This window comes from Procambarus clarkii, chromosome 88, assembly GCF_040958095.1.
Source record: "Procambarus clarkii isolate CNS0578487 chromosome 88, FALCON_Pclarkii_2.0, whole genome shotgun sequence".
NCBI classification, from domain to species: Eukaryota; Metazoa; Arthropoda; class Malacostraca; order Decapoda; family Cambaridae; genus Procambarus; species Procambarus clarkii.
In genome coordinates this window covers 5,625,925-5,641,938 of record NC_091237.1, presented here as the reverse complement: position 1 = coordinate 5,641,938, position 16,014 = coordinate 5,625,925, and the positions used below count along the sequence as shown (strand labels likewise).

Here is a 16,014-nt window from a genome sequence, read left to right as displayed (position 1 = left end):
ATTTCACCACGCCTCTCGAGGAAGGTATAATCCGATTAACCTTATCCCTAGAGCGGTAACCTTGATCCTAGAAGCCTGACACGGGAATAAATCCTCTTTCCAGGATTTATTAATTAGGCTAAACAGCTTCGGTCTTAATCCTTTGACCTTTCTTAGATATGTGATCCATAGTCTGTCTATTTACATGTACTTCCAATCATCATTCGTTAAGTGTTGTAGTAATGCTCCTCTAGCTAATAATTCCTACTAACGTGTGGATTACAACAAAGTGGCTGCTGCAGATGTGTTGCAGTCCATCAGTGAGGCACATGTGGCTGCTGCAGGTGTGTTGCAGTCCATCAGTGAGGCACATGTGGCTGTTGCAGGTGTGTTGCAGTCCATCAGTGAGGCACATGTGGCTGCTGCAGATGTGTTGTCATCCATCAGTAAAGCATATGTGGCTGTTGCAGGTGTGTTGCAGTCCATCAGTGAGGCACACGTGGCTGTTGTAGGTGAGTTGCAGTTCATCAGTGAGGCACATGTGGGTGTTGTAGATGTGTTGCAGTCCATCAGTGAGGCACATGTGGCTGTTGCAGGTGTGTTGCAGTCCATCAGTGAGACACATGTGGCTGTAGCAAGTGTGTTGGAGTTCATCAGTGAGGCACTATTGTTTGTTGCAGGTGTGTTGCAGTCCATCACTGAGGCACATGTGGCTGTTGCAGGTGTGTTGTAGTTAATCTGTGAGGCACAGGTGGCTGCTGCAGGTGTGTTGCAGTTCATCAGTGAGGCACATGTGACTGCTGCAGATGTGTTGCCATCCATCAGTAAAGCACATGTGGCTGTTGCAGGTGTGTTGCAGTCCATCAGTGAGGCACCCGTGGCTGTTGTAGTTGAGTTGCAGTTCATCAGTGAGGCACATGTGGCTGTTGTAGGTGTGTTGCAGTCCATCAGTGAGGCACATGTGGCTGTTGCAGGTGTGGTGCAGTCCATCAGTGAGGCACATGTGGCTGTTGCAAGTGTGTTGCAGTCCATCAGTGAGGTAAATGTGGCTGGTGCAGGTGTGTTGCAGTTCATCAGAGAAGAACATGTGGCTGTTGCAGGTGTGTTGCAGTTCATCAGTGAGGCACAGGTGGCTGCTGCAGGTTTGTTGCAATTCATCAGTAGGGCACATGCGGCTGTTGCAGGTGTGTTGCAGTCCATCAATGAGGCACATGTGGCTGTTGCAGGTGTGTTGCAGTCCATCAGAATGGCACAGGTGGCTGCTGCAGGTGTGTTGCAGTCCATCAGTGAGGTACATGTGGCTGTTGCAGGTGTAATGCAGTACATCAGTGAGGCACATGTGGCTGGTGCAGGTGTTGCAGTCCATCAGTGAGGTACATGTGGCTGTTGCAGGTGTGTTGCAGTTCATCAGTGAGGCACTTGTGTTTGTTGCAGGTGTGTTGCAGTCCATCATTGAGGCACATGTGGCTGTTGCAGGTGTGTTGCAGTTAATCTGTGAGGCACAGGTGGCTGCTGCAGGTGTGTTGCAGTTCATCAGTGAGGCACATGTGGCTGCTGCAGATGTGTTGCAGTCCATCAGTGAGGCACATGTGGCTGTTGCAGGTGTGTTGCAGTCCATCAGTGAGGCACATGTGGCTGTTGCAAGTGTGTTGCAGTCCATCAGTGAGGTAAATGTGGCTGGTGCAGGTGTGATTCAGTTCATCAGTGAAGCACATGTGGCTGTTGCAGGTGTGTTGCAGTTCATCAGTGAGGCACAGATGGCTGCTGCAGGTTTGTTGCAATTCATCAGTGGGGCACATGCGGCTGTTGCAGGTGTGTTGCTGTCCATCAATGAGGCACATGTGGCTGTTGCAGGTGTGTTGCAGTCCATCAGTGTTGCACAGGTGGCTGCTGCAGGTGTTCTGCAGATCATCAGTGAGGCACATGTGGCTGTTGCAGGTGTGTTGCAGTCCATCAGTGAGGCATATGTGGCTGTTGCAGGTGTGTTGCAGTCCATCAGAGCGACACATGTGGCTGCTGCAGATGTGTTGCAGTCCATCAGTGAGGTACATGTGGCTGTTGCAGGTGTAATGCAGTCCATCAGTGAGGCACATGTGGCTGCTGCAGGTGTTGCAGTCCATCAGTGAGGTACATGTGGCTGTTGCAGGTGTGTTGCAGTCCATCAGTGAGGCACATGTGGCTGTAGCAGGTGTGTTGCAGTTCATCAGTGAGGCACTTGTGTTTGTTGCAGGTGTGTTGCAGTCCATCACTGAGGCACATGTGGCTGTTGCAGGTGTGTTGCAGTTAATCTGTGAGGCACAGGTGGCTGCTGCAGGTGTGTTGCAGTTCATCAGTGAGGCACATGTTGTCGTGACGCTGAACCCCGGTTCATTCTGAACACAGCGATTACACAACACATAACACCTTGCCTCAACAACCGTTACTACCACCGTGTACTCCTACACACACCAGACCCTTGAGGCGTACCACTAGGTTTGTACTGGAACACAATGAATGAACATATGGAAGGTATTTAAACGTCGTCGTGTTTTGTCATTTAATTACAAAGAATAGACTCTGACAAATAATAATATATTAACATACTCTATTAGGTCAATACACTTCCAATACCCATAGACCACTTGACCTCCGCGATCACCACCCACACTCGTAACTTCCCCCTAAGTCCCTAATACGGAATGATTACTACAACGCTCCACACCCGGTTAGTCTTACATTCAATACTCACATACTGCAGACTTAACTTGGTCACTAAGATCACATCAGGTTCTCGCATAGCTGTCTGGTACGCTTCGTTGCTGCAGCAAACGGGGATCCAGAGGACTTGCCAGTTCAACTCCCACAATCAGACTGACTCCAGCCAACCATGGCCTCAAACATTTCACCACGCCTCTCGAGGAAGGTATAATCCGATTAACCTTATCCCTAGAGCGGTAACCTTGATCCTAGAAGCCTGACGAAGAATAAATCCTCTTTCCAGGAATTATTAATTTGGCTAAACAGCTTCGGTCTTAATCCATTGACCTTTCTTAGATATGTGATCCATAGTCTGTCTATTTACATGTACTTCCAATCATCATTCGTTAAGTGTTGTAGTAATGCTCCTCTAGTTAATAATTCCTACTAACGTGTGGATTACAACAAAGTGGCTGCTGCAGATGTGTTGCAGTCCATCAGTGAGGCACATGTGGCTGCTGCAGGTGTGTTGCAGTCCATCAGTGAGGCACATGTGGCTGTTGCAGGTGTGTTGCAGTCCATCAGTGAGGCATATGTGGCTGCTGCAGATGTGTTGCCATCCATCAGTAAAGCATATGTGGCTGTTGCAGGTGTGTTGCAGTCCATCAGTGAAGCACACGTGGCTGTTGTAGGTGAGTTGCAGTTCATCAGTGAGGCACATGTGGGTGTTGTAGATGTGTTGCAGTCCATCAGTGAGGCACATGTGGCTGTTGCAGGTGTGTTGCAGTCCATCAGTGAGACACATGTGGCTGTAGCAAGTGTGTTGGAGTTCATCAGTGAGGCACTATTGTTTGTTGCAGGTGTGTTGCAGTCCATCACTGAGGCACATGTGGCTGTTGCAGGTGTGTTGTAGTTAATCTGTGAGGCACAGGTGGCTGCTGCAGGTGTGTTGCAGTTCATCAGTGAGGCACATGTGACTGCTGCAGATGTGTTGCCATCCATCAGTAAAGCACATGTGGCTGTTGCAGGTGTGTTGCAGTCCATCAGTGAGGCACCCGTGGCTGTTGTAGTTGAGTTGCAGTTCATCAGTGAGGCACATGTGGCTGTTGTATGTGTGTTGCAGTCCATCAGTGAGGCACATGTGGCTGTTGCAGGTGTGGTGCAGTCCATCAGTGAGGCACATGTGGCTGTTGCAAGTGTGTTGCAGTCCATCACTGAGGTAAATGTGGCTGGTGCAGGTGTGTTGCAGTTCATCAGAGAAGAACATGTGGCTGTTGCAGGTGTGTTGCAGTTCATCAGTGAGGCACAGGTGGCTGCTGCAGGTTTGTTGCAATTAATCAGTAGGGCACATGCGGCTGTTGCAGGTGTGTTGCAGTCCATCAATGAGGCACATGTGGCTGTTGCAGGTGTGTTGCAGTCCATCAGAGAGGCACAGGTGGCTGCTGCAGGTGTGTTGCAGTTCATCAGTGAGGCACATGTGGCTGTTGCAGGTGTGTTGCAGTCCATCAGTGAGGCATATGTGGCTGTTGCAGGTGTGTTGCAGTCCATCAGAGAGACACATGTGGCTGCTGCAGATGTGTTGCAGTCCATCAGTGAGGTACATGTGGCTGTTGCAGGTGTAATGCAGTACATCAGTGAGGCACATGTGGCTGGTGCAGGTGTTGCAGTCCATCAGTGAGGTACATGTGGCTGTTGCAGGTGTGTTGCAGTCCATCAGTGAGGCACATGTGGCTGTAGCAGGTGTGTTGCAGTTCATCAGTGAGGCACTTGTGTTTGTTGCAGGTGTGTTGCAGTCCATCATTGAGGCACATGTGGCTGTTGCAGGTGTGTTGCAGTTAATCTGTGAGGCACAGGTGGCTGCTGCAGGTGTGTTGCAGTTCATCAGTGAGGCACATGTTGTCGTGACGCTGAACCCCGGTTCATTCCGAACACAGCGATTACACAACACATAACACCTTGCCTCAACAACCGTTACTACCACCGTGTACTCCTACACACACCAGACCCTTAAGGCGTACCACTAGGTTTGTACTGGAACACAATGAATGAACATATGGAAGGTATTTAAACGTCGTCGTGTTTTGTCATTTAATTACAAAGAATAGACTCTGACAAATAATAATATATTAACATACTCTATTAGGTCAATACACTTCCAATACCCATAGACCACTTGACCTCCGCGATCACCACCCACACTCGTAACTTCCCCCTAAGTCCCTAATACGGAATGATTACTACAACGTTCCACACCCGGTTAGTCTTACATTCAATACTCACATACTGCAGACTTAACTTGGTCACTAAGATCACATCAGGTTCTCGCATAGCTGTCTGCTACACTTCGTTGCTGCCGCAAACGGGGATCCAGAGGATATGCCAGTTCAACTCCCACAGTCAGACTGACTCCAGCCAACCATGGCCTCAAACATTTCACCACGCCTCTCGAGGAAGGTATAATCCGATTAACCTTATACCTAGAGGATTACAAACACCACTCCCCTCCTTAAACACGCATATGTCCCCATATGCATCATTGCAATGGTTCCATTAGTGGAAGGACCTGGAGGATGCACCCACCATATGTGTACAACTAAGAAAACATCCAATAAGTTCATTATACACACGATGAAATAAATTTAAATTTTCCCCGACATGACTCACAACACTTCTCCAACATATACATTTTATTCACATCATATCACAGGTTAAATTGTCTGTAATAAGTTTTGCCATCTCCAACAGTGCACATATACTTAAACTGCTGACATATAATTACATACAACCATAAATATAAAATTACATTGACCAGAATGCTGGCACTTAAACAGAAATGACACTAGTCATTAATATATACACAACACATATATATCTAAGGTTCTTCATCCTTGGTAATAAGTTGATTATAATTTAACATCTTGCCCTGTACTGTTGACATAAGGCTTACAATGATCACACAATGTTTCACTGGCCTCCTCCACAATTGGCAGCATCACCTCTCTTGTCTTCGTGTCCCATGGTTGCTAGGTCATAGATCCTCGATGACCCAGACAAAACCCAGGCTGTCCAGCCTGGTGAATGTTGTCATGTCCCATCGTTGCTCTGAGCTAACGTGATCCTGGCCTCCAGAGCAACGGAGATTCCTACCCCAGGGTCATGTTCCCTTGGGTCTGTGCTGACGTCTCGTTCCAGGGCACCAATCCCAGAACGCTGTAGATCCCTCACAGCTCTCTGGTCTAGGCCCATCCGCCCAGAGTGTATCCACCTGTATTCACACCTTCCCGACCGCTGTACCTGCAAAATATTCCCTCGGAGACCCCTGGCTCGATCCCATTATTACATAACCTCCTCGGCTCCTTACTCTCTCCCCGTATATAGCCTGAGCGCAGCTGCAAAATCATTGAAGCTGGCCCTGATCCCTGCTTTGATGTCAGGGGGCGAATTTCGCCTATAACGTCACGTTGGCTTCACTTCCTCCCGCTTTTTTTCTCTAGAATAACTGAGTGTAGCCTCATAGCTTCCCTTCTACTCTACCTGAAGCTCTGTGACATGATCCCGGGGGACCTTCTCAAGCCTAACACTCAGTAATGGTGCCGATGAGGTAATATACAGTATATACATGTACATACATTATCACAATAAATACCTCATTAAAATAATTTCACAACTAATGTCACTAAAGCATCATACTGCCACTGGCTCGCCTCAAGCGAGATTCCTGTAACAACTTAATTAATGAGACATTAGTATATCTACTTGGCTCGCCCACTGCAACCACCAACACCTGAAATTTGAAATTCTACCTTATAATCTTATCCATAAGACTTACCCACTCCGACTTAATTATGAAAATTTTAATGAAAATATTGAATTTTTATTAGTCTTTTATGAGTCTTGCTAGATATATTGACTTGGCTCGCCTACTGCAGCCACCAACTCGGCAATTATCCACATTTCATCTTATCCATAAGACTTACCCACTCCGACACACCATCACCTCTGGTCATCCCAACCACTGATGACCTTAATTAATATAACGCCACACATTCCCACAACCACTTCCTGCGTCCTAACGCACCGACCTTGCTACGCCAATACTCACCTTACCGACCACTACCTGGCGCCTCTGCGCCACCATATACTCCACAACACCACACTCCATACCAGGCGTCCAAACGCCACTACACTACACCACCCAATGGCGTCCCCAACGCTATCAACCCTCGGCGTCTCCAATACCATCAACACCACGCACGGCGTCCCCAACGCCCTCAACACCACACACGGCGTCCCCAACGCCCTCAACACAACACACGGCGTCCCCAACGCCCTCAACACAACACCCGGCGTCCCCAACGCCCTCAACACAACACCCGGCCTCCCCAACGCCCTCAACACAACACACGGCGTCCCCAACGCCCTCAACAGTAGGGCACATGCGGCTGTTGCAGGTGTGTTGCAGTTCATCAATGAGGCACATGTGGCTGTTGCAGGTGTGTTGCAGTCCATCAGAGAGGCACAGGTGGCTGCTGCAGGTGTGTTGCAGTTCATCAGTGAGGCACATGTGGCTGTTGCAGGTGTGTTGCAGTCCATCAGTGAGGCATATATGGCTGTTGCAGGTGTGTTGCAGTCCATCAGAGAGACACATGTGGCTGCTGCAGATGTGTTGCAGTCCATCAGTGAGGTGCATGTGGCTGTTGCAGGTGTAATGCAGTACATCAGTGAGGCACATGTGGCTGGTGCAGGTGTTGCAGTCCATCAGTGAGGTACATGTGGCTGTTGCAGGTGTGTTGCAGTCCATCAGTGAGGCACATGTGGCTGTAGCAGGTGTGTTGCTGTTCATCAGTGAGGCACTTGTGTTTGTTGCATGTGTGTTGCAGTCCATCATTGAGGCACATGTGGCTGTTGCAGGTGTGTTGCAGTTAATCTGTGAGGCACAGGTGGCTGCTGCAGGTGTGTTGCAGTTCATCAGTGAGGCACATGTGGCTGCTGCAGATGTGTTGCAGTCCATCAGTGAGGCACATGTGGCTGTTGCAGGTGTGTTGCAGTCCATCAGTGAGGCACATGTGGCTGTTGCAAGTGTGTTGCAGTCCATCAGTGAGGTAAATGTGGCTGGTGCAGGTGTGATTCAGTTCATCAGTGAAGCACATGTGGCTGTTGCAGGTGTGTTGCAGTTCATCAGTGAGGCACAGATGGCTGCTGCAGGTTTGTTGTAATTCATCAGTGGGGCACATGCGGCTGTTGCAGGTGTGTTGCAGTCCATCAATGAGGCACATGTGGCTGTTGCAGGTGTGTTGCAGTCCATCAGTGTTGCACAGGTGGCTGCTGCAGGTGTTCTGCAGTTCATCAGTGAGGCACATGTGGCTGTTGCAGGTGTGTTGCAGTCCATCAGTGAGGCATATGTGGCTGTTGCAGGTGTGTTGCAGTCCATCAGAGCGACACATGTGGCTGCTGCAGATGTGTTGCAGTCCATCAGTGAGGTACATGTGGCTGTTGCAGGTGTAATGCAGTCCATCACTGAGGCACATGTGGCTGCTGCAGGTGTTGCAGTCCATCAGTGAGGTACATGTGGCTGTTGCAGGTGTGTTGCAGTTCATCAGTGAGGCACATGTGGCTGTAGCAGGTGTGTTGCAGTTCATCAGTGAGGCACTTGTGTTTGTTGCAGGTGTGTGTTGCAGTCCATCACTGAGGCACATGTGGCTGTTGCAGGTGTGTTGCAGTTCATCAGTGAGGCACATGTTGTCGTGACGCTGAACCCCGGTTCATTCCGAACACAGCGATTACACAACACATAACACCTTGCCTCAACAACCGTTACTACCACCGTGTACTCGTACACACACCAGACCCTTGAGACGTACCACTAGGTTTGTACTGGAACACAATGAATGAACATATGGAAGGTATTTAAACGTCGTCGTGTTTTGTCATTTAATTACAAAGAATAGACTCTGACAAATAATAATATATTTACATACTCTATTAGGTCAATACACTTCCAATACCCATAGACCACTTGACCTCCGCGATCACCACCCACACTCGTAACTTCCCCCTAAGTCCCTAATACGGAATGATTACTACAACGCTCCACACCCGGTTAGTCTTACATTCAATACTCACATACTGCAGACTTAACTTGGTCACTAAGATCACATCAGGTTCTCGCATAGCTGTCTGGTACGCTTCGTTGCTGCAGCAAACGGGGATCCAGAGGACTTGCCAGTTCAACTCCCACAATCAGACTGACTCCAGCCAACCATGGCCTCAAACATTTCACCACGCCTCTCGAGGAAGGTATAATCCGATTAACCTTATCCCTAGAGCGGTAACCTTGATCCTAGAAGCCTGACGAAGAATAATTCCTCTTTCCAGGAATTATTAATTTGGCTAAACAGCTTCGGTCTTAATCCATTGATCTTTCTTAGATATGTGATCCATAGTCTGTCTATTTACATGTACTTCCAATCATCATTCGTTAAGTGTTGTAGTAATGCTCCTCTAGCTAATAATTCCTACTAACGTGTGGATTACAACAAAGTGGCTGCTGCAGATGTGTTGCAGTCCATCAGTGAGGCACATGTGGCTGCTGCAGGTGTGTTGCAGTCCATCAGTGAGGCACATGTGGCTGTTGCAGGTGTGTTGCAGTCCATCAGTGAGGCACATGTGGCTGCTGCAGATGTGTTGCCATCCATTAGTAAAGCATATGTGGCTGTTGCAGGTGTGTTGCAGTCCATCAGTGAGACACACGTGGCTGTTGTAGGTGAGTTGCAGTTCATCAGTGAGGCACAGGTGTGTTGCAGTCCATCAGTGAGACATATGTGGCTGTAGCAAGTGTGTTGGAGTTCATCAGTGAGGCACTATTGTTTGTTGCAGGTGTGTTGCAGTCCATCACTGAGGCACATGTGGCTGTTGCGGGTGTGTTGCAGTTAATCTGTGAGGCACAGGTGGCTGCTGCAGGTGTGTTGCAGTTCATCAGTGAGGCACATGTGACTGCTGCAGATGTGTTGCCATCCATCAGTAAAGCACATGTGGCTGTTGCAGGTGTGTTGCAGTCCATCAGTGAGGCACCCGTGGCTGTTGTAGTTGAGTTGCAGTTCATCAGTGAGGCACATGTGGCTGTTGTAGGTGTGTTGCAGTCCATCAGTGAGGCACATGTGGCTGTTGCAAGTGTGGTGCAGTCCATCAGTGAGGCACATGTGGCTGTTGCAAGTGTGTTGCAGTCCATCAGTGAGGTAAATGTGGCTGGTGCAGGTGTGTTGCAGTTCATCAGAGAAGAACATGTGGCTGTTGCAGGTGTGTTGCAGTTCATCAGTGAGGCACAGGTGGCTGCTGCAGGTTTGTTGCAATTCATCAGTAGGGCACATGCGGCTGTTGCAGGTGTGTTGCAGTCCATCAGTGAGGTACATGTGGCTGTTGCAGGTGTAATGCAGTACATCAGTGAGGCACATGTGGCTGGTGCAGGTGTTGCAGTCCATCAGTGAGGTACATGTGGCTGTTGCAGTCCATCAGTGAGGCACATGTGGCTGTAGCAGGTGTGTTGCAGTTCATCAGTGAGGCACTTGTGTTTGTTGCAGGTGTGTTGCAGTCCATCATTGAGGCACATGTGGCTGTTGCAGGTGTGTTGCAGTTAATCTGTGAGGCACAGGTGGCTGCTGCAGGTGTGTTGCAGTTCATCAGTGAGGCACATGTTGTCGTGACGCTGAACCCCGGTTCATTCCGAACACAGCGATTACACAACACATAACACCTTGCCTCAACAACCGTTACTACCACCGTGTACTCCTACACACACCAGACCCTTGAGGCGTACCACTAGGTTTGTACTGGAACACAATGAATGAACATATGGAAGGTATTTAAACGTCGTCGTGTTTTGTCATTTAATTACAAAGAATAGACTCTGACAAATAATAATATATTAACATACTCTATTAGGTCAATACACTTCCAATACCCATAGACCACTTGACCTCCGCGATCACCACCCACACTCGTAACTTCCCCCTAAGTCCCTAATACGGAATGATTACTACAACGCTCCACACCCGGTTAGTCTTACATTCAATACTCACATACTGCAGACTTAACTTGGTCACTAAGATCACATCAGGTTCTCGCATAGCTGTCTGCTACACTTCGTTGCTGCCGCAAACGGGGATCCAGAGGATATGCCAGTTCAACTCCCACAATCAGACTGACTCCAGCCAACCATGGCCTCAAATATTTCACCACGCCTCTCGAGGAAGGTATAATCCGATTAACCTTATACCTAGAGGATTACAAACACCACTCCCCTCCTTAAACACGCATATGTCCCCATATGCATCATTGCAATGGTTCCATTAGTGCAAGGACCTGGAGGATGCACCCACCATATGTGTACAACTAAGAAAACATCCAATAAGTTCATTATACACACGATGAAATAAATTTAAATTTTCCCCGACATGACTCACAACACTTCTCCAACATATACATTTTATTCACATCATATCACAGGTTAAATTGTCTGTAATAAGTTTTGCCATCTCCAACAGTGCACATATACTTAAACTGCTGACATATAATTACATACAACCATAAATATAAAATTACATTGACCAGAATGCTGGCACTTAAACAGAAATGACACTAGTCATTAATATATACACAACACATATATATCTAAGGTTCTTCATCCTTGGTAATAAGTTGATTATAATTTAACATCTTGCCCTGTACTGTTGACATAAGGCTTACAATGATCACACAATGTTTCACTGGCCTCCTCCACAATTGGCAGCATCACCTCTCTTGTCTTCGTGTCCCATGGTTGCTAGGTCATAGATCCTCGATGACCCAGACAAAACCCAGGCTGTCCAGCCTGGTGAATGTTGTCATGTCCCATCGTTGCTCTGAGCTAACGTGATCCTGGCCTCCAGAGCAACGGAGATTCCTACCCCAGGGTCATGTTCCCTTGGGTCTGTGCTGACGTCTCGTTCCAGGGCACCAATCCCAGAACGCTGTAGATCCCTCACAGCTCTCTGGTCTAGGCCCATCCGCCCAGAGTGTATCCACCTGTATTCACACCTTCCCGACCGCTGTACCTGCAAAATATTCCCTCGGAGACCCCTGGCTCGATCCCATTATTACATAACCTCCTCGGCTCCTTACTCTCTCCCCGTATATAGCCTGAGCGCAGCTGCAAAACCATTGAAGCTGGCCCTGATCCCTGCTTTGATGTCAGGGGGCGAATTTCGCCTATAACGTCACGTTGGCTTCACTTCCTCCCGCTTTTTTTCTCTAGAATAACTGAGTGTAGCCTCATAGCTTCCCTTCTACTCTACCTGAAGCTCTGTGACATGATCCCGGGGGACCTTCTCAAGCCTAACACTCAGTAATGGTGCCGATGAGGTAATATACAGTATATACATGTACATACATTATCACAATAAATTCCTCATTAAAATAATTTCACAACTAATGTCACTAAAGCATCATACTGCCACTGGCTCGCCTCAAGCGAGATTCCTGTAACAACTTAATTAATGAGACATTAGTATATCTACTTGGCTCGCCCACTGCAACCACCAACACCTGAAATTTGAAATTCTACCTTATAATCTTATCCATAAGACTTACCCACTCCGACTTAATTATGAAAATTTTAATGAAAATATTGAATTTTTATTAGTCTTTTATGAGTCTTGCTAGATATATTGACTTGGCTCGCCTACTGCAGCCACCAACTCGGCAATTATCCACATTTCATCTTATCCATAAGACTTACCCACTCCGACACACCATCACCTCTGGTCATCCCAACCACTGATGACCTTAATTAATATAACGCCACACATTCCCACAACCACTTCCTGCGTCCTAACGCACCGACCTTGCTACGCCAATACTCACCTTACCGACCACTACCTGGCGCCTCTGCGCCACCATATACTCCACAACACCACACTCCATACCAGGCGTCCAAACGCCACTACACTACACCACCCAATGGCGTCCCCAACGCTATCAACCCTCGGCGTCTCCAATACCATCAACACCACGCACGGCGTCCCCAACGCCCTCAACACCACACACGGCGTCCCCAACGCCCTCAACACAACACACGGCGTCCCCAACGCCCTCAACACAACACCCGGCGTCCCCAACGCCCTCAACACAACACCCGGCCTCCCCAACGCCCTCAACACAACACACGGCGTCCCCAACGCCCTCAACACAACACACGGCGTCCCCAACGCCCTCAACACCACACACACTCGGCGTCCCCAACGCCCTCAACACAACACACGGCGTCCCCAACACCCTCAACACAACACACGGCGTCCCCAACACACCCGGCGTCCCCAACGCCCTCAACACAACACACGGCGTCCCCAACGCCATCAACACAACACACACGGCGTCCCCCAACACCATTACCACCACAGGCATATGCCTTGCGCCAGAGCGCATCAAAACACCACGAGACGTCACCACCAATAACACCACCAATAAGTAACCAGACGTCACACACACTCCCTTTTCTCTCGTAATCCGTTAATTACCTGACCAACACTCGTCAGGCATAATTTCTTGTGTAGTGGCCACCCGCCACACTCTACCACCTGCGTTAACATACTTCAACGCTAATATCTACAATACACCCGGTGTTACAACAACCAGTTATGCTACACATGCTACACCTTGGCGCTACAATGCCAACAATGTCATGCACTATACTACATCAATGATATCAACAGTCAAAACATGCACATTTCACTACAGTAAATACTATGCATTACGCTGGCGTTTAATAAGCCACTACATGTGCATTACACTACAAAACCCAGCGTACTAATGCCAATACACAACCATGCACTACTCCCGGCGCCACACACCCCCACCAACGGGACACGCTCCCCTTGCCCCACGGTAACATCTCCATAAAGCTACCTGTACCCACAAAAAATCTCCATGGACCTTCTCACGGTAAATTAGACGTCGAACCCCAGACGGTAAATTACGCGTCACTCGCTATGCCAAGGCGTCCATAATTCACTGCGTCTATTTTCTGTATCGATGTAACGCCTGAAATCGCTAGAATCTTTACGTAATATTTAAATATCTTTAAAATATTAGGTTTACACTTTACGTGAAAGTTAATTTACGTCATATTATGTAGTTTTCACGCTTGATTTGTCCTTAGCAACGTTTTATCACTATTACCACCATACCGACGATATAAAACAAGCTCCAAGGTGAGGCTTGCTTGGCCCACCCATCGCTTGGCCCGCACATGGCCGCACATGGCCCACGCTGGCTCACATTCACCCGCGCTAGTTTACCTCGCCACTCTGTATAATCCGCACTACGAACACTGTATAATCCGCACTACGAACACTGCACTTGTTTTGGCTCCCGATGCTTCAGTGGTCCAGACATGCCTCTTAGCCGTCTCTCGTTGCGGGAATCTGGAAAGAAAGAAATAAACCCCACCCCCACATGTGACCCGCAATGGCCTAGTCCCTTTAATTAACTAACTCCTCTGACCTGTTCTCACCTGACCCTTCTTTCCTCCGTCTAGTAACCACCATTCTCACCACAACCCGACGTCTACCATTTCCCGAACATTCCCTCACCAACTAAACCAGAACCACACTTCCTTCATCTCTCAAAGTGCTCCAAAACCTGTTTGCGCTGCCACCAAATATGTCGTGAAGCTGAACCCCGGTTCATTCCGAACACAGCGATTACACAACACATAACACCTTGCCTCAGCAACCGTTACTACCACCGTGTACTCCTACACACACTAGACCCTTGAGGCGTACCACTAGGTTTGTACTGGAACACAATGAATGAACATATGGAAGGTATTTAAAGGCCGTCGTGTTTTGTCATTTAATTACAAAGAATAGACTCTGACAAATAATAATATATTAACATACTCTATTAGGTCAATACACTTCCAATACCCATAGACCACTTGACCTCCGCGATCACCACCCACACTCGTAACTTCCCCCTAAGTCCCTAATACGGAATGATTACTACAACGCTCCACACCCGGTTAGTCTTACATTCAATACTCACATACTGCAGACTTAACTTGGTCACTAAGATCACATCAGGTTCTCGCATAGCTGTCTGGTACACTTCGTTGCTGCAGCAAACGGGGATCCAGAGGACTTGCCAGTTCAACTCCCACAATCAGACTGACTCCAGCCAACCATGGCCTCAAACATTTCACCACGCCTCTCGAGGAAGATATAATCCGATTAACCTTATCCCTAGAGCGGTAACCTTGATCCTAGAAGCCTGACGAAGAATAATTCCTCTTTCCAGGAATTATTAATTTGGCTAAACAGCTTCGGTCTTAATCCATTGACCTTTCTTAGATATGTGATCCATAGTCTGTCTATTTACATGTACTTCCAATCATCATTCGTTAAGTGTTGTAGTAATGCTCCTCTAGCTAACAATTCCTACTAACGTGTGGATTACAACAAAGTGGCTGCTGCAGATGTGTTGCAGTCCATCAGTGAGGCACATGTGGCTGCTGCAGGTGTGTTGCAGTCCATCAGTGAGGCACATGTGGCTGCTGCAGATGTGTTGCCATCCATCAGTAAAGCACATGTGGCTGTTGCAGGTGTATTGCAGTCCATCAGTGAGGCGCCCGTGGCTGTTGTAGTTGAGTTGCAGTTCATCAGTGAGGCACATGTGGCTGTTGTAGGTGTCTTGCAGTCCATCAGTGAGGTAAATGTGGCTGGTGCAGGTGTGTTGCAGTCCATCAGTGAGGCACATGTGGCTGTTGCAAGTGTGTTGCAGTCCATCAGTGAGGTAAATGTGGCTGGAGCAGGTGTGATTCAGTTCATCAGTGAAGCACATGTGGCTGTTGCAGGTGTGTTGCAGTTCATCAGTGAGGCACAGGTGGCTGCTGCAGGTTTGTTGCAATTCATCAGTGAGGCACATGCGGCTGTTGCAGGTGTGTTGCAGTCCATCAATGAGGCACATGTGGCTGTTGCAGGTGTGTTGCAGTCCATCAGTGTTGCACAGGTGGCTGCTGCAGGTGTTCTGCAGTTCATCAGTGAGGCACATGTGGCTGTTGCAGGTGTGTTGCAGTCCATCAGTGAGGCATATGTGGCTGTTGCAGGTGTGTTGCAGTACAACAGATCGACACATGTGGCTGCTGCAGATGTGTTGCAGTCCATCAGTGAGGTACATGTGGCTGTTGCAGGTGTAATGCAGTCCATCAGTGAGGCACATGTGGCTGGTGCAGGTGTTGCAGTCCATCAGTGAGGTACATGTGGCTGTTGCAGGTGTGTTGCAGTCCATCAGTGAGGCACATGTGGCTGTAGCAGGTGTGTTGCAGTT

General features: G+C 48.3%; 2 protein-coding genes across 2 annotated transcripts in view; both read left to right on the top strand.

Moving 5' to 3' along the window:
• The window catches only part of LOC138358996 (uncharacterized), a 53,208-nt gene extending 43,125 nt beyond the window's left edge, over positions 1-10,083 (top strand). Inside the window, exons 16-22 of the mRNA XM_069317486.1 lie at positions 366-659; positions 1,708-1,833; positions 3,222-3,515; positions 7,777-7,860; positions 9,293-9,418; positions 9,532-9,779; positions 10,036-10,083. Coding sequence (XP_069173587.1) covers positions 366-659; positions 1,708-1,833; positions 3,222-3,515; positions 7,777-7,860; positions 9,293-9,418; positions 9,532-9,779; positions 10,036-10,083 — 1,220 coding nt within the window. The remainder of the gene's footprint in view (positions 1-365; positions 660-1,707; positions 1,834-3,221; positions 3,516-7,776; positions 7,861-9,292; positions 9,419-9,531; positions 9,780-10,035) is intronic.
• Positions 10,084-10,868: 785 nt separating this feature from the next.
• The window catches only part of LOC138358994 (fap1 adhesin-like), a 199,653-nt gene continuing 194,507 nt past the window's right edge, over positions 10,869-16,014 (top strand). Inside the window, exons 1-2 of the mRNA XM_069317485.1 lie at positions 10,869-10,904; positions 15,175-15,396. Coding sequence (XP_069173586.1) covers positions 10,869-10,904; positions 15,175-15,396 — 258 coding nt within the window. The remainder of the gene's footprint in view (positions 10,905-15,174; positions 15,397-16,014) is intronic.